Raw genomic sequence first — 19,474 nt, 5'->3', positions numbered from 1 at the left:
TGGTCCTAATGTATCAAATAGGCACAAATAAGATAAAGAAATATTTGTTGGGTAAGACATGAGAAGAAGTGGATAGTTGTTGCAGTAGATGTATCCACAGCCATTGACTTAAAACTCTGTAGTCAAAACTTGGTTCCTAAACATAAATCATGAGATTCAGCTTCAGTTCTACTTTACAAGTGTTAGTACTTAGCTTTGATAGATTGAAACTTCTGTTCTTTATTTTGTATGTCTCCTTTCTCAGAAGTCAACATCACGGTCATCTTTCTGAAAGTGGATAATGCATGTAAATAATTCATACTCATGAGATTTGTTTTAAGTAAACTTTTCTTTTTGTCTTTCCTTTAAATCACTGGTCCTTGGGCGAAAAGCAAAATGTCATTCTTCTCTTTCTTTCTATGAGCAAGAAAGAGAAGTTAGAAGAATATTGTCAGGTTCAGAGGCACTGAAATCCTATCATCCTGCATGTGAGAGTTCATTCCTGCACCTCTGTACACCTTCCTCTCTTCTTTGGGTGTCTGTGTTTCATTTCATGTTTTTCTTCTCAACTCATGGGCATGCTTCTAAAATTGATGGATTTCTATGCTCTGAAGCCTCTGCTGTCTTTATAATCCTTGGCTTCCAGGGTTTTTTTTTTTTTTAATTTTTAAGGTGTAGTTGGACACAATACCTTTATTTTATTTGTTTATTTTTATGTGATGCTGAGGGTCAAACCCAGCGCCTTGCTAGGTGAGCGCTCTACCGCTGAGCCACAACCCCAGACCCTTGGCTTCCAGTTTTGATCATCACAGTGGTCTTTGACCTTGACTGTTCTCCATTCATACTCAAGTAAAATTTGCCAGGGACGTGGAGATTCGTGGTAAAAAAGATTTTTGACCATTATTTTAAAACTGTGAAAAAAACCCCAGGTGATTATAAGTTGTTTCTCTCATCCTTTCCAGAGAGAAAACCAGCAGAGTTATGTGTTGTTTTAGACATCATTTATAAAATTTAAATCTTCATTCAGGTGTTGCCTTTGCCTACATCAGAGATTATCCTCCACCTCCACAGAAAAACTGTGGCTGAATGGTTACTTCATGGGGAAGAAAGTTTAACTTAAAAGTGCATTACTCTGAAATATTGGCTTATAATTTTTTTATAATAACACATTGGCTCAAAGTTATTGTATATTATAAAGCCTTATTTTAAACCTTAATGTAAAGAGAATTAAAATTTTATTGATTGATAAAGGTGGCTTAACTTTATTAAAAGATTGAAAAAGATTATTCATTAACAGTATTCTGCAAATTTTGTCAGTTATATATGGCTGTTGGGGAATTCTTTTTTAAATTATTAAAATTTGTGTTAATTAGTTATACATAGGAGTAGAATATACTTTGCTACATCATATATAATGGAGTATAATTTCTCATTATAAATTATAAAAAATTATAAAAAATTCTTCTGGTTATACATATGTAATGTTTGGGGAATTCTTTTTAACATTCCACATGTGTGGATCAAATGAGTACCTTAAAAGTTGTACAGCCATGTTAAATTGAGAAAATTTTTTCCTCTGGAAACTGAAACACTCATAGTTTTAAGTTTCTTTTATAATTTTTGATAAGTTGTGTGTATATATAGATAGATATATGTATATATAGGTAGATTTACTATATTTATATATACATACAATATGTGCATATAATTGTGTTATTCTCCATAATTTCCACTAGGGGGCAACAGAGACTATTATATACGGAAGTACAAGACCATGTCTTGGAAATACCTTTTGCAGCTCTTAAATAGGTTTTATTTTTCTTTTGTAATAGTTTCTGAACTCCTTTGTAAGCAAAATAGATAATCATGCTGGGAACAATATTTGTTGAACTATTTTTAGTATTATCCATTATTTAAAGTATAATAGACTTTCTGAGTTCTGGATTTTAACTCCATAATTCTAGCTTTTTACATTCAAGGCATGATTATTTTATAAATAGGTATTATCAAAAACTTCTTTTTTTAGTGAAATAAATCCTAATAAAATTATGATGTTTCTAAGTACATCATTATTTTTTCAATGTTTTTGAATTTTTTTTTTTTTAATTAGTGGGAGCCAAAATTTAGAAGTAGTTCTCTTCAGTGGAGATGTACTGTGTGTATATTATCATGACCTTCTTTTCATACTTTTCTCCTTTGCTTTATGGCTAGAATTTTGGAAGACACATATCTTTGCTCCCTAATTGACAGGAAGCTCTTGAGGCCGGGCTCCCTCTGGGGATCATTGCTTATATCCCACATGGAGCAGCAACTTGTCCTGTGGCCGGTCACTTGGGCCTTCCATCCTTCCATCCCTGGTACTGGACTTTCTTCCCTTTCACCTTCCCATCCTTAGAGAATTTCCTAAGACCCAGTGTAAGCTTCTCTATGGCTGGCTCTTTCCCACTTCCTCTTTCCCATTGCCATTTTGACTGAAATCTGTTTCCTAATGAGCAACCACATCTCTGTAGCTTTGAGTCTCTGAGGGCTATTGTTTATAATCTTTTCTAAATAGGTTGACATAACCAAGTGTTCAAAGTCCGATTTTTTGTCTTACTACTGCCTATGGTATTTAGAGTCCTGCAGCAGCCAAATTGGGCATCCCTGTCCACTCTGTTTTCTTCCAAATTTACCTTTTCATCTATATGTTGAAATAGTAGGCTCATCCAATTTCTTCACCTTAAAAATTCAACCACCATGCTCAGATTTCTGTTTCTTTTACGGGTACCTCTACCCTTTCCTTAGAATTAGGGGAAATTAGTTGAATTACTTTCCACCCTCTCATTTTCCTGACGACCTTCAATCTTCTTCATGGCTGAACCTTTGTAGACAATATTTTTCTTTCAAGCCTCTGTCTTTCCTTCCCCCTGTTCTTTCTTTGGTTCTCTTCTTGTGAGCACTATTAAACATGTTCCCGTCCCATAAGGGCAAGGCACTTTGCCTATGTTTGGTCCACCTTGCTGATCCACATGGGTCCCCTTACTAGCTTTGATGTCGCTGCTCTTGTGCTGTGAATATCCTTTCGGTTGTTGTTGATAGTTAACTGTCCTCAGAGTGTTTCCTGTGCTGTCCATGCTGACCACCCGGAGCTGGTCTGTCTCCCAGTCTCTGTTTACCTCAGTGTCAGACACCTCCTCTGTGCCAGTTGGCTGCAGACGAAGACTTGATAACAGCCTTGCAGCTTTGGGTGGCTCTTGGCTTGTATATTTGTTTGCATTCCCAAGTATTAATTGCTCTGATCACTCTTTTTTATCCTAAACTTATTTTCATGTTCTATGTTTTAGCGAGAATATAAAAAGCTTTTTGAGGAAAACAGAGGACTGTATCATTTTGATGCAGATGCTGCCGATCACCTGCACCACCAAGGCAATGCCACCCTTCAGAGTCAGGTGGGTGCTTGTTGGGTACCCGCCCTCACTGCTGGGACCACGTGACCATCGAGACACTTATGGCTAAGACCCTCAACTGAGAATATTCAGTTGCTCAAAAAAAGAGATCTTGAGAACATAAATGTTGCCTTGGGGGAGGGGGGGGACATCTTAGTTACTATTTTCAATTTATTGGGATGAGAGCTTCTATCATATTTTGATATAAAGCCATTTCAAAAAAATAGCAGTTACTTCACATAATTTAAAAACTTCAAATATAGGAATTAATATAACTATAGTCTTAAATGATTTGAATTTTATAGTGTACTGATTTGTTATTTTAGCTGTAAAACTCATTTTCCAGGTACCAGGTTTATTATAATTTTTAAGTTCATTTGTGAGTGTTATTGAGAAGGCAAAATTGTGTGTTCTAAATTAGTGTTTCTTCCAGCTCTGAAATCCTGTGTACCCTCTGAAAAAAACTTTTAAAAAATATCTTCTTCCTAGTATACTTTAAAGTCAGGGTCTACTTTTTTTTTTTTTTTAAATTGAGCTTGTAAATTTGTTAAATATGCCATTTCTAGTATTTGGTAAGATAAAGTTTTATGGAACACAAATTTTATAATGATCTTATGCCTCAATGTTTAGGAATGCACATTTTTTTCCTCTTTAAATTCTTCTTCTTATTTAATTTTTTTTTACCACAAAAATTCATCCTTATGTGTCACATGCTATCACACTTTCCACACTTTTGTTGATCATTCTGTCATTCTCTGTGACAAAAACATAGAGAAAAGTAGGCATGTTAAAATTTGTTTTCTTTCTGTTGTTGGAAAACTCTAAGTATTAAGTGATTTCTTTTGGGTTGAATTGTCATAACATCATAATTAAACAATTTAAGAAATAATTTCAATGACATGCATTTCCAAATAAAAATTTTATATTTTATCCATTTATTTTCTTTGCATGTCACTAACACCAGGGATTCCCCCTAAACAGCAAGAATAATTTGATTTTGAAAAACAGGATGATGAATTTTGGACACCTATTTTACTTTGCCTGTATAAGGTCATCGTGTGTGTATGTGTGTGTGTGTGTGTGTGTGTGTGTGTGTGTGTGTATGCGTGCGTGTATTGGGGTTGCAACCCAGGGCGTTGGGCATGCTAAGCATGTATTCTACCACTAAACTCTACTCCCAACCCTGATTTTAATATACTTTTTACATTTCTTCCAATAAAGGTTAAATACAAAGAAGAATATGAGAAAAATAAGGGAAAGTCAATGCTTGAATTTGTTGAGACGCCATCTTACCAAACTTCCAAAGAAGCTCAAAAGATGCAAAGTGAGGTGGGTCACTGGTTTGTTATCAATTATTTAATGTATCTACTTTCTAGACATAGTGTCCCCACTTGCAGGAGTGCTGTCTGGGTCCTTGAGTTTGGCCCTTGGTCTTACTATTTGTTAAATATGGTTTTCAGGCCAGATGAGCTCCAAAAGTCCTTCTCAGCTCTTAAATTCTATGATTATAGAGCCAACACTTTCAGATTTATCAATATAAATTTATGAAGAGCACCTAACTAAAAAGAAACTAAAGAGCTAATGGCTGTACTCATTTGTTCACCATGACAACAGAACCGCATTTATTCTGTGCTAGAAGTGTGAAAAGACTCTTTTATGTGTCAGTTTCTCTAATCCTCAAAATAATGACAATAGGATGGCATTCTCTCTAGTTTTATTAAATATCCACCAAGATTAATCATTTTAAGTAAAATTACATATCCAATAAATGCTGATGTATAGGACCTGGTAAAAAAACAAATATGATTCCTTTTTATTCTGCAAGCTTATTTAATTGATTTTTATTTTCCCTGTAAACATTGAGTTTGTTTTCTACTTAGTTTGTTCCTGGCCTAAGATCATTATCTGGTAAGTCACATCCAGATATTCCTCAAACTGGTTTTTCTCTGTCCTAGTGAGACTGCCGTTTTTCTCCCCTTACTTTTTGGGGGATCAGACACGCAATGCTTTGTCTATAGCTGACATCCATATTCTGTGATACAACTGTCCCTTCAAAGGGACAGAAATAATGGGCAGTGGTGCCAGCTAATTACAACTCAGGGTTACATATCAGGCATGCTCAGTGGGCAGATCTTTTCTCTAATAACAACATCAAAATGGAGAATCAATAATGTCTGGACAAAAACCTCTCCTAGGAGTTTCATAAACATTGCCATTTGTCATGTGCCTGTTTGCTGTTTGTTTGAGATGTTATGACTCATCTTCCTGAGGATACTCAGGCATTACTGTGACTTTCTGAATAGTCAAAGTGGCCTGATTTCTTCTTTAAGCAAAAGAGGAGAAGAGAACGACTTATATTTTTCATAGCTCATCTCTTCTTAAGTCAGTAAGTGTTAACTTAATAAAGAAATGTCAGCTAACTGTTCTTGACCAAATGAGATGAACTAACAGGACTGGTAAATTTGGTCAAAGTTCAGAAACTATATGAAAACTTAACGTTAATGAGACAGGTTATGCTGAAATCAGCTGGGTGTGGTGGTACACACTTGTAATTCCAGCTACTTGGGAGGCAGAGGCAGGAGGATTATAGATCTGAGACCAGTCTCAGAAATGTAATGAAACCTTGACTCAAAATAAAATAAAAAGCATGAGGGTGTGGTCCTGGGTTCAATCTTCAGTACCATCATTAAAAAAAAAAGTATGTATCTACCTATAAACATATGCATATATATGTATGTATATATACATATATATGTGTATATATATTTATAAAATACTATATGTACATATATGTATATGTGTGTATGTAGAGATATAGATACATATGTAGGCATATATCTATCTATATCTATATTCATATATCTATACACACACACATATATATCAGAATCACTTTTCTCCATTTAGACAATTTATAAAGAATTTTACATGACTGTATTGTCTTCCATTACAGTAGTACCTTTTATGTAGGCTAGAAATAGCTTTTCAAGGATTTTCCCCAGTTTATAGAAATAATATTCTTTTGTTACTGGCCCACAACTCAGAGAAAGGTTTCCACTTTTCAAAGTTGTCATGGAAATCTCAGTGGCTTCTCTGGAACCTTATGACCACATGAAATGGTTAAATACACTTTCACTGAAAGACATGGGTATCAAAAATCACAGAAAAAATAATAGCAGGAGGTTAATGTCACCCTTGTTTTCCACTTCTTCTCCTCCTATGTTTTCCATCTCCCTTCCCCTCTCCCTCTCTTTGATCTTCAGCCACAGAAACATTCATGCCCAGAACCCTTTTATCATTCTGATGTTGTGGTTTCTTAATAATTCTTCTTCCGCTTCCTCTCCCACCTCTTCCTCCTCCTCCTTCTTGACCTCTACCTGGTTAACAAATTCAGGACCTTCCGATTCCTGGTTGATCCATTCTGATGCCACGTTTCTGAATTAGGAATGACAGTAATTTATGGTTGGGGACTTTGGCTTCTCTTATTCTTCAACCAATTTATTCTTTCCCTCCTGCTCAGTGAGACGTATTTTCCCTTTAATTATAGCCATTGACCATTAGAATTTTTCAGGCTCCTTAATTATGCCTCTGCTCCCACACGGCTTCATGAGAGCAAAATTTTCCAACAGAAAATATCTTTGGGTCAAATTTATACTCTGAAAGCTAGAAAAATAAAATATCTAATAATCTTAGAACAAGTTTGATATGAAAATGACTTTAAATAAAGGAGGACATGAATACAGCCACCTGTCTTAGAGATGGTTTCTATTCTTCAGAGATAGACTGGTCTAGGGTCTTTTGAGAAGCCCTTATGGGGGTAAAGCTATGTGCATATGATTTCAGGAAAAATCATCAGTGTTTTTGCTATGATCTTTTATCATACTTACCTTGATTCCTCCTAATACCAGATATAGTTTAATCTGTGTGTTTTCACAAGAAATCTGTAAATCCATCCTTGAAAGTTCCGTCTTCTCTTTCACAAATATAACTCCTGGCAGAAAGCATACTGAAGATTTTTGTCTTATTTCAGGGTAAAAATTGGCCAGTCTCAGGCATAATCAGCTTTTCTTAATGACTTACTTTAGCAAAGAGATCTTTTTTTTTTATTCAGAAGAAAAGTTCTCTTTGAAGTGAAATATCTAATATAAATAAATAAATACACATACATATTTATATTTCACTTTGTAGAGTCCTTTCAGCCTGGAAATGCCCTAGATTCATATTATCTCAATTCGTTCCACATTTTAAAAAGGACACTTTCTCATTATTGCTCTTTGGTGTCTCTCTAGTTCTTTAATTCAGAATGCTCCCAAAGCATCTTCTTAATCAGATTCATAGAATATCCGTCACTGCCTTTCCTCATGACTGCAGACACAGTGTTCATGGAGTGACTGTATGGAGCAGAAATTCTAAGTGAGAGGGCAGCACGCTTCTCTCATCCTCCCTCATGGCTTGGAGAGCTTCTTTATGTATATAATTACTTTTCTCTGTAATAAATATATAATGAACCTGGAAATAGCTGCTCATTTAGCATGAATAACAATCTCATGCAGAATTCATTTGTTCTTGTCAACTTTATGATGCCATTTGAATATAACATTTGGCTGGTAAAATCTGGCCCTTGTATAGTAAATATTTCACATGGTTGGATATTTTTATGATTTAGGCAGTCTTCCTAGTCATAAAACTTGAGTGATGGATTTTCAAATGCATAGCTCAAATGCTGGAAGAGACTTATACCTAGTGGGTTCAGGAGCAGTCCAACGGGGCAGGTGCTATGGGTCTGGGCCCTCCATCATCCATGGTCAGCATCCCCCTTTCATTTCTTGTTGTGAACTCTTACCTAAAGGATCCAGGGTGAGATTATCCTCACATTGTAACTCGATCCATATCAGATGCCATAAATGGTATATATAAATATTTTCAATGCCCAAACCATTGAACAAAAATACCACCCCTTCCCCAAGCCTCCTTCATTAATTTTTAGGAATATTCTTTCCTGAATTCACAAAAGACTGACAGAGATAAGGGTGCAGGAGCCATGACTATTGGTGTTATTTTGGTTTGAATGGCCTTCCATGCCACCAGATTCTCTTCCAAAGGAGGCTCCCCATCCCTTTGGAGTGAATTCAGGAGAATCCCATTAAAATGCCAATCTTACTGGTTCTTTCCCTAAAATGGGGTGGTATTAATCACGGACAAATAAGATGTTGAACAGCTTCACTCAGGATGATTTGCCCTAGAAATGCAATGGTCTTTAATCGTGCTACTTATATTTGGGGGAATTGTGAAGTTTATAATAAAGCTGGAATTATTTTCCTGTTGACAAAAACTCTAAGATAGTAGAATTATATCACAAAGCATTAATTTTGTTCTGGAAACACTTGTTCTTTTCAATAGTCACTAGTATTTCCTGCATTTAAATTATGTGTTTTTATTTAACAGAAAGTTTACAGAGAAGATTTTGAGAAGGAGATTAAGGGAAGGTCCTCTCTAGATTTGGACAAGACTCCTGAATTTTTACATGTAAAGTACATCACCAACCTTCTGAGGGAGGTACGATCTTTCTATTTTCTATTAAATGTCATGAAAGAAAACCAAGGAAATAACCCAGGAGATATTTATCTAACAGTCTTCTGCTAAGCCAGTTTTTGAGATGTTAGCACTTTGCTCTGTCCTACACTTTGACCCTTATTAAGAAAGTCCTACATTTTCATTAAAAAGAGAAAAGTATTAGTTAACACATCTGTTTAAAGTTGAGAGAAGAAAGTGCCTAGATTTCCTGAAAAGATTTTAAAAATATTTGGTTTTGTATTGTAGCTCAGAAGCTCTGTATGTAGTGAGTTTTTTAGCTTTATAGTAGTTTTTTTTAAAAAAAGATATATTTTGAATATAGGTGGGCAAGTTTGATTCTTTAAAATGTGTTTATTATAAAAACATGTATTAGAACCACCTTTTTCCTGTAGCTCCCCTGCAGCATTCTCATGATATTTGATACCAAAAATGAGTTCTGACATGTGAAAGTGTGGATAGAAGGTGCATTATTTATAAATCTCTTATCTTCTATGTAGGCAAAAATTGGAAAGTTAGCATATAGAATAGAAGAACTCAGGTCTGTTTTTCATTTCATTCTCTGTAGGATTTCTCCCCAAACGTAAAGGTATATTTTGGCTCAGAATTAATATTTAAATGTGTTGAATACATAAGTTTTCAAATCTTAACAAAAATATTGTGTTCATAGTGCAACCCTAAAAATGTTTGCCTTTTTTTTTTAATGGCTGAAAAGTAACTTAAGAGTTCTTCCAATTCTGTTTAAATAGATTCTCTTTATATTACAGGAAAGTTTAAATAGAATATATATTAATGGAATACATGTAATATAATAATTATTATATAATATATAAGTGGAATATGTGTGTGTATGTGTGTATATATATATATATATATATATATATATATATACATTTATTTATTTATTTAGGAAATGGAAAATGAAATTCCACTTCATTCTAAATTTTTGAACCAAAGAAATGATTACTGTAAGAAATATCTTAAGCCAGTGAAATACACTGAATTATAATTACCTATATAGAGGCTTATCATTATGAACTTCTTTAATAAGCAAGTGCCCACTGACCTTTACCATGAACTGGTTTTAGAAATTTAGTGTGATTCATTGTTATAATTTATATTGTGATGAAACACACATATAATTTCTGTAAGAATTCTCTTGCTACTTTTTCTTTCTTTTAGTGAGTATGATACAATTAAGACATTTTGAGAGAGAGAAGCAGGCAGAGGCACTCTGGTCTTTCTTACTATTAGAGCCATTAATCCCATCCTAGGGTCCCCACACTTATAACCTCATCTGAACATAATTACCCCCAAAGGCCCCACCTCCTAATGCCATCACATTGGAAGTTAGGGCTTCAGCATATGAATTTTTGGAGGAAAATTTAGATTATTTTTAGGAAATTAAACATCATAACAACTATGATTAAAAACTTTTAATTAAATTATAGAGATGTTCAACTTAAAAAACAGTTGCTTAGTGATATAATGAAATTGTAACTTCCCTTCCTAAGTGTAAGCCTTTAGCTGGAAATGGGCATTGCATTCCTTGCTTTCTGGCTTTTACATTTGCTCTGCTATTCAGAGTATCCAAAGTACCATTGGATGCTCCACCTGATTCCCCACCATTGCCCTTTGGGATTGGTAAAGCATTTACTTTTATTTTCATTTACCAAGATGGAAATCAAGGCTGAGTTTCTTAAAGTCTCCCTCCCCCCATGTAGTGAAAGAGCTTTACTTTAATCCAGGTCATTTCACTCAGAGCTCTTTCCAGAAACACGTGCTGGTTGTGATAATATCTAGCGGCCCGTAGGTTGAGCAGAGGACAGCTAATTTAGTTATACAGAACAAAGGGAAAATAACATGAAATGAACCTTAGAACTAACTGCAACCTGGTTTCTTATCAGTGAAGGTAATTTCATTTTTCACCCAGCAAATTAGTTGTAAATGAAATTTTAAGAGTAGTGGGAAAAGGATATTTATTGTTTTCAGAATACAATTGAGAAAACAAGCAATTTGTTGGCAGAGAATAACAAGTTTTGTGTAAACATCTGTGTGAGGCATTTGGATCTACTTAAAATATGATATTAAAATAGGAGAAATTCAAAGTGTATATTATCAATACGTAGGAAATTATTTGGCTCTATGTTATTTGACTATCAATCATTGAATAAAGTGGAAACTTAAAAAAAAAAAAACCTTTGGCTATAGCAACCCTTTTGATTTGGTCATTTTGTTTTGTTCTTTTTCAACTGTATTCTTTTGGTAATTCATGTTTATTAGACATTTTAAAAAAATATTTAACATAATTGATACAAAACATATATTCTTAAGATCTTCCTCATCATCGAAAGGAAAAAAACATCTTTAAAAAATTCACTGTGGTACCAAAACATGTTGGGAGAAAGGATGAAAGGGCAAAGATGGATAATATTGGAAGCCACTCTGAATTTGATAGAGTATGGAAATGAAATGGAAAGGACATAGCAGGATGCTCAACAATGTGATTTCTTCCACCCTGGTAATATTTTCTGTCTAGGATCTCTAGAAAAGAATATAGAATATCGGTTAAAGTAATTTCCAGTAAGTTTTGAACTGTCATATCCTTGTCTTATAGAAAGAATATAAAAAGGATTTGGAAAATGAAATAAAGGGAAAAGGAATGGACCTTAATTCAGAAGTTCTTGATATTCAAAGAGCCAAACGAGCATCTGAAATGGCCAGTGAGGTGAGTGGATTTGCTTAACAACACAGAATGGGTAAATTCTCTGCTGACTTCCTTACTGATAAATCTTTCTCAAAGATTACATATAGGGGCTGGGGTTGTGGCTCAGTGGTAAAGCACTTGCCAAGCATGTGTGAAGCACTGGGTTTGATTCTCAGCACTGCATATAAATCAATAAAATAAAGGTCCATTGATAACTTAAAGAATATTACAAAAAAAGATTCTATATATCTCACAACTTTTATGCACAGATGATAATCTCCAGCTCTATCCTAGAAGTCTTTCCCAGACAGTGAATGAAAAATAAGTTGATGTTCCCAATCTCCTTTCTATTCGGTCTGAGAACAATGACCATTTGCCCCATTTAAGAGAAAAATCTGTATTATAAATTCACCAAAATAGTTTTATGATATTTGACTTGATCTTTTAAGCAAGTCAGAGGCAAAAAAATTAGGAAGGTATGTTATGATCTATCAGTCACAGCAGTTAAAAAGTTCCTGCCCTCCTGCTAGCAGCCAACTTACACTCCCAGTCCAGCCCTAGATGCCAAATGAGCCCAGTTAAATCTCTTGATCAAAGTGGCTACTTCTCAGTTTATGTGAACTTTGTGAGAAGAAATGAATGTCTCTGTAATACTTTCAGTCCTATAATGCTTGTATGAGGCCATGACTTTGGTATCACATGACGGCAGTTCTTTGAGGAGAAGCTAGCTAAATTTATTAGTAAAAGAGCTTAAAGCTTTGTTGCCATATACTGATAAACGGTAGTACTAACGATGATGATATTGTCCCTGTTAGTCAGGTCTCAAATGATAGAAACCCAACTCGCACTGGGTTATGAAACAAGAAAAGTGTATAAGCTCACAGAAATCAAGATGTCCAAGATTGCAGGGTGCTGGTTGCCTGCCTGTAATATTAGTGATTCTGGAGGTTGAAGAGGGAGGATTGCAAGTTTGAGGCCAGCCTTAGCAGCTTAGTGAGACCCTGTCTCAAAATAAAAAATAAAAAATATCTGGGGATGTAGCTTAGGGGCAGAGCAATCCTAAGTTAGTTCCCAGTACCAGAGGTAGGGTGAGGGGTGGAAAGAAAGAAAGAAAAGTCCAAAAAAGTCCAAGATAATTTCCTTCTGGTGGGCATTCAAATGATGCCCCTGTTCCTCCATCTCTTGGTTCTGTTATCCTCTGTTGACTTCACACTTGAGAGGCTGTCTCCATGAGCTGAAGCCTCTTAATAACAGAGTAGCTTATACTTATGACCAGTAATACCAGTAGGAAGTGGGTATGTGTTTTGTAGTTCTAATGGAGGTTCTAGGAGTGAATTTCTTGGATCAGCCTTTGTCCTGTGCTGACACTGGAGCCAATCATTACATCTTGGGTCAGAGGAGTACAATGTGCTATTGGCTTCTCATGGTTACCCATTTGTTCAGTTAACTTCCTATGTATTTTAGTAGTATTTCAAATACAGAATATTCGCTATTCATATGCATTTTAAAAAATCTTATAGAGCCAATAAATTAAATGAAAAATTTTAAAAGAATTGTAGTGGAATTAAAAATATATGTGGGAACCAGGTGTGGTGGTGCCCAGTGACTTGAGAGGTTAAAGCAGGAGGATCACAAGTTGGAGGCCAGCCTCAAAAAATTTGCAAGATCCTCACAATTTAATGAGACCCCATCTCAAACCAAAAAGCATGTGGCTATATATTTCTGTGGTAAATCCCCTTTGGGTGTTCAATCCCCAGCACCAAAAAAATATATAAATAACAAATTTTTAAAATATTTGCTTGTAAGAAGGTGATGAAAACCAATCCCTGCAAGATGGATAGATTGAGAGGGGTGAGAGGTAATTCTCCCAAAGAAAATCATGGAGCATTTTGCCAGAAGACAGAAGGATGGATGTCAGGCAGACACAAACAATAGGTATCTGCTGCGATGCCTTTGGCTAACATTATCATCACATGATCCCTAATTTCTACAAATTCTTTCAGTTGGAATAATATATCTAGTCCACATTCAGAAGTAAATCTTGTAAACCGTTGTCAATAATATTTGGGAAAATTGTTGTAAGTTACAGTTGAATGCAAGGTGTTTCATGAACAGAAGCAGATTAGGCCTTATTAGGGGAAGAAGGGCTGGCGTGGGGTATAGGAGTGAAAGATCAAGTTAAAAAAAAAAAGCAGTTATTGAGCACCCCCTGTGCTGGACTATGTACTATACGCTAACTCATTGATCTTCAAGGTGAATCCCTCATGGATCTTTTAGTATTCCTATTTCACAGCTGCGTTAATCAGAAATGTGAAGAAATATTTCTGTTGTCACACATTGATGGAGTGCTGTCCTCAAAGTTGGTCCTCTTTCTACAACTTTAACCCATTTACATCCACATCTCTATCCTCCAGCCACTAGTATGATTCCTATGAAGACTCTGTTGGCAATTGCCTTTTGTACACTAAAAATCTTCAGCATTTTTTTTATACCCTTCTTCAGTGAGAATAGAGATTATAGTTTTAGGCAGTTCAGAAAATTCAGTTCCAGGTGAGATCATGCATGCTACCTAGTAGTTGCGTAACCTCTCTTTGAAAATATGGTTATTTGCCTTTTTGATCACTGACTCCAAAGGTGTGTTTATTCATGGAGTTTCTGAATGTTGTAAAATGTTGCTTTTTACAGAAGGAATACAAGAAAGACCTAGAGTCCAAAATTAAGGGCAAGGGAATGCAGGTTGGCACTGACAGCCTTGAATTCCAGCGTGCCAAAAAAGCTACAGAGATCATCAGTGAGGTAAGCAGACAGCTCCCACCAACCTTGAAACTCGTCTTTTTGAATTCAACAGATCAGATCAGCAAATCAGTTAGTACATGGGATTTCTTAAAGCCTTGGGTCTGGTTGACAGTTTGGAATGGAAACCATTTCAAATCTTTATGTTTGTTCAAAAATTTATAGTTTTTGCTTTGCTCATAGACTTTAAATACATTCAAGGAAGCTCGAGAAAAAGCATTTTAATAAGATAAGGTCACATAGACACATATTCCCTATAACCTTTATTATGTAATTCAACAAATTTCGTGTTCATCTGGGATATGATAAATGTTTTCAGAGTATGTTTTCTTTAGGATGGATCATATTCTTCTAGTCATAGTTATATTTCCAACCTACTGAGAAAAACTTGAAAACCTCTTATTACGTGAGAATAGTAGCCATTTCTGTGAGATCACACATCCCTAAAATATCCTCCCTTGATTTCACCATGCCTGAAATTACTAGAGTTAGCATTTGGGCTTGAGGCATTAGTCATCCTGAAGGACCATATTTAATCATCCAGTACAATTTTCCTCTTCACATAATACAGGTAAAGACAGAATATTGATTTAGAAGGTTTTTTTTGATGCTATGATATGATAGATATCATAGAACAGAGTTATAGGAGTCAGACCATGGACATTTTCAAAGGAAATGCCCTAGATTGGACTCACCTCTTGAACTTCCTCAGCAATTCAAGGGTCACTGGAGCAGCAGTGGTCAGGATGAGGTGATTCTGTAAGAAATATATGTGGAGAGAGAGTGGGGTGCAAGTTAAGGGGTGGGACTCACTCACCTGAAGGCAGTTAGGTTGGGACGTCAGTGAGGCTGCTCAGAGAGTTTGTTTGGGACTCCTGAAGTTAGACACAGCTGACTCAGGATTGACTCCTACCCTGGAAATCCTGGAGAGCCAGACGTAGCTAATTTACCCACCATGGAATTCCTACTCCTTGGGGTGCTACCTAACTCCTAGGGTTAGGCACTTTCCAGGGAAATGAGATTGCCATGATTGGTTTAGACAAAGCACTGGGAGATGGCACAGGATTCCTGACTAGCAAGGTCTCTGCTTAGAAATGGCAGCTGGGATGGTAGTGGGAGGATGCTGAGTAGAGACTTGAAAACTTTCTCTGTCTCCTCCCCTAATTCTGTTCTCCTCCTGAGAGTTATTGTTATAAGTCGTAGAGCCTCCCACATTTGTTTTTATTTATATAAAGTTGTACACATTAGACTTTAAAAAAAACCCTAAATGCAGTCACACTGTAATCTTTGTCCTATGTTCATTTTCCCCCCATTCATTTACTGTTATGGTCCTTTTCCCATGTCACTTCATATAGGTCTCCTCCATTCTTATAAAAAATTATGTTCTATATCATGAAGATGAATGTGTGCCCATTTACCCTTTGTGGTCCACATGGATTGTGTATAATGAGATCTCAACATTAGATGTCAAAACCAAAACCCTTAGCTTCTCACAGGTTCTCTTCCTGTCGTTATCAAATGACACCAAACAAATCTTAGAAGTCCCTTTGATTCCTCTCATTGCAAGTTATTGACTTTACTCCATAATGGTGTTCTAAATACATTGACTTCTCCCTGCCTCATCAAAGCTGTCATCTCTGTCCCCAGGGTCTTAAAATAGCTTCTTAACCAGAATTCTGTTTCCATGCATGCCCTCTTATATACATTTTTAATAATAATAATAATAATTTCACAATTCTCTAAATTTTTTCTTATTATGAGGAGGGAGTTACTGGACTAGAGCATGGGATGAGGGGTGTGAGAATTTAGGGGTTGGGAAAAAGCATTTGAAATCGTCCTCATGGGAGATGAGAGATGAAGGAAACTGAAAGTGTCCTTTCCCTGAGAAAAGATATTTTGTATTTCACCCTTTTGCCTAAGAGCAGGCTTCTAAGACATAGGCCTTTTCCAGAAAATTGGTATGTTTTAGCATTAGGTTTTTCCTTAGTGTGTTCATTAGTTTGCTCAACAGTATGCTGGTTTTGGTTTTCTCTTTGTTCTTTGAGACTGTATGCTAGGAAAATAATGCAAAATTAGTCATTGGGAACCAGGAGAAAGATAGGCTCAGAGGAATCACCTGTATTGTGTTTATATTTTAATCACAGACATGTCTTCTTTTGCCAAACAAACAGACTCTCAAGTCCTTTTCAACCAATGTATGGAACTTGCCATAGTTTATTTTTAATACTCAAGGTTTATTTTTCAAGTAGTCAATGTAGTATATTGTTATACCAGTGAACCCCAATAGTCAAACCTTCCTGTACCCATGGGCCTGACCATGGGACTTTCTTTACCAATGGGACATTGGCAAACATGATTGCAACGGAGGTTCTAAAGCGCTTATGCCTTAAGGGTTTTCCTCTGGAAATGTAGATGTCATCATGCTGTTGTTTTAACTCTTCTAAGCTTTTGTTATACAACAGTAACAACTGGTGTAATCAGTGCCTAATATAGTCTGTGTGCTTTAGAGCATCTTTAGATTTATTAGAAAATTGAATGATGTACCTCTACTATGCAATTTGGTGGCTTTTTGTTTGTTTGTTTGTTACTAGGGGCTGAACCCACCAGTGCTTACTCTAGTTCTTTCTATTTTGTATTTTGAGATAGGATCTTGCTATATTGCTAAGGGTCTAGCTAAGTTGCCCAGGCTGGCCTTGAATTTGTGATCCTCCTGTCTCAGCCTCCGAGTCACTGGGATTACAGGTGTGCACTTGTCACACTGAGCTTGTTTTGGGGTTTAAATAGGCTTACTAGAAACAGAGAGCTTTTTAGACATCTAGTTATAGGTGTCTATTTTATTATAAAATTAAACGTTACTACTTGAACTTTTGTTTAGAAAAGTAAAACCGAGAGTCTGTTAAAAAACAAATGGGGTTAATTAGTAAAAGACCGGGAAAATACAGGATTTAACTAAGATTGAGATTTGTTTATAATTTATTTAAGGTCTTTTTTTTTTTTTTTTTTTTTTTTTTTTTTTTTTTTTTTTTTTTTTACTGAATTACATCCCTAGCCTTTATTTTATTTTTTTGAGTCTGGCCTTGAATTTATGATCCTCCTACCTTAGCATCCTGAGTAGCTGGGATTACAGGTGTGTGCCACCATACGAGTCCTTACTTAAAGTTTAAAAGTTCTTAAATACAATTTATTTAAAAATTTTAAACAAGTTATTTCGAACATCACAAATTAGCAAATTAGCAGTTATTTTAAAGCAGTGAATCTACAAGTCTTAAGTATATCAACATAATAGGAAATATTGTTTTGGAAGAAATTTAATTGGATGTAGTTAATGGTTTTGGAAATAAATTATTTTAAAGAATAGCATTCAGAAATCACAGACATGAAAGTGTACAGCTTGCTGAATTTTATATCAGTTATAAAACGTGACAAGAGCCCCTTAAGACGTGCACGTCTGTAATTATAGTGCACATTATGTAAATTACATAAATTTTAGACAGTAATAGAGAATCCAAATCAAGCTGGCTTTTAGGAAAACAGGTAATTTATTGTTCTTATGATTGAGTATTGGAGGGATTCTTCGCAATGGCTTGATCTAGGACTCAAATCCAGTCATTCGCTACATGATGACTTTTGGTCAATAATGAACCATGTATACAACCATGGTGGTCCCACAATATTATAAGGGAGCTGAAAAATTCCTATAACCCAGTGACATGTAGCCATCCTAATGTCCTAGTGCAACAAAAATTATAGCACATCCAGTTATGTTCAGTACACATTTTTTTTTTTTTGGTAGTGGAGATTGAACCCAGGAATGTTTTAACCACTAAGGTATATCCCCAGTCTTTTTTATTTATTTTTTTTTTTGAGACAGGGTCTCACTAAGTTGCTTAGGTCCTCACCAAGTTGCTGAGGCTGGCCTTGAACTTGTGATCCTCCTGTCTCAGTCTTCTGAGTTGATGGGATTACAGGCATGTGCCACCATGCCTGGCCATTATTCTTGATAATGATCACAATCATTACTGGTTTATGTATGAACTTAATACTGTACATCTTATTGTTATTTTAGAGTGTGCTCTTTCTGCTTATTAAACAAATTACTATAAAACAGCATGTTTTTATGCCAGCAGCAGCCTCATATCTGGTATTTACTGAGATTCTGGATTGCATCCTTTTCTCTTATATTTGATTTAATCTTATGTTCTTTTGCTCTTCATGGCCTTGGGGGCAACAGGCTAGGTCACAGAGCTACTATATTGCTCAGGTGTGTAGTAGGCTATACCATCTAGGTCTGTGATGAACACTTTAAGATGTTCACACAACCATGGAATTGCCTAATGGAACATTTCTCAGAATGAATCCCCATCATTACACAATATAGAACTGTAATGTGATTTAAGTTCAGTTTCTCATTTTCAGTTCTCAAGTTTTCTTCTTTTGTTTGCAAAGAAACTTCCAGCAGCTCCAGGGCTGAATCCTTCTTCATTTATGTCCAGAAGGAAAGAGAAAGTCCTTTCTGAGCTCTTCCACTGAAAAAGAAGTGCACCTACCCCTGAACCAATCATGGAGGCTAGGGATGGGGTGTAACCATTCATTTAAGCCCCATAGTGCCCAAGCACTTGAGCCAACCTCACTTTAGAATGAGGAACAGCAAGTTGCAGCAATTGTGAAAAGCAACAATTTACGATCACTTCTTATTGCTATTTATCAATTAGTTATATACTTACCAACAATTTATCAAATTTATTACATTGAAATACAAAATTTCCTCCTACCTGGCTCATTTTTTTTTTTAAATTTAGGCATGTAGACAAAAGCCTTCAGATTACTTATGACTAAGTCACTCCATATCATGTTTCTACCATGAGTTAAACTTTCTTGTCCATTAAAAGACAAGAAGAAATAAAGGTCCAACTTAATTCTATAGGACTTGGTCCTGGTTCAAAGTGACATCACGGTTTTTTTAGCACTGTTTTTGGAATGGTTGCAGAACACTAACAGT

At 35.6% G+C, this 19,474-nt stretch overlaps 1 protein-coding gene across 4 annotated transcripts in view; it reads left to right on the top strand.

The window, feature by feature from the left end:
- The window catches only part of Nebl (nebulette), a 327,715-nt gene that overhangs the window by 268,400 nt on the left and 39,841 nt on the right, over positions 1 to 19,474 (top strand). For 2 of the 4 annotated variants that reach the window (XM_026402384.2, XM_026402383.2), the window contains 5 exons: positions 3,303 to 3,407; positions 4,626 to 4,733; positions 8,850 to 8,960; positions 11,593 to 11,703; positions 14,368 to 14,478. The exons of the other annotated variants lie outside the window; for them this stretch is intronic. In XM_026402384.2, coding sequence (XP_026258169.2) covers positions 3,303 to 3,407; positions 4,626 to 4,733; positions 8,850 to 8,960; positions 11,593 to 11,703; positions 14,368 to 14,478 — 546 coding nt within the window. The remainder of the gene's footprint in view (positions 1 to 3,302; positions 3,408 to 4,625; positions 4,734 to 8,849; positions 8,961 to 11,592; positions 11,704 to 14,367; positions 14,479 to 19,474) is intronic. 4 annotated transcript variants of the gene reach the window in all.

This window comes from Urocitellus parryii, chromosome 9, assembly GCF_045843805.1.
Source record: "Urocitellus parryii isolate mUroPar1 chromosome 9, mUroPar1.hap1, whole genome shotgun sequence".
Taxonomy (NCBI): Eukaryota; Metazoa; Chordata; class Mammalia; order Rodentia; family Sciuridae; genus Urocitellus; species Urocitellus parryii.
Note: the sequence above shows the minus strand (reverse complement) of the source record. Positions and strands in the feature narration are given on the sequence as shown.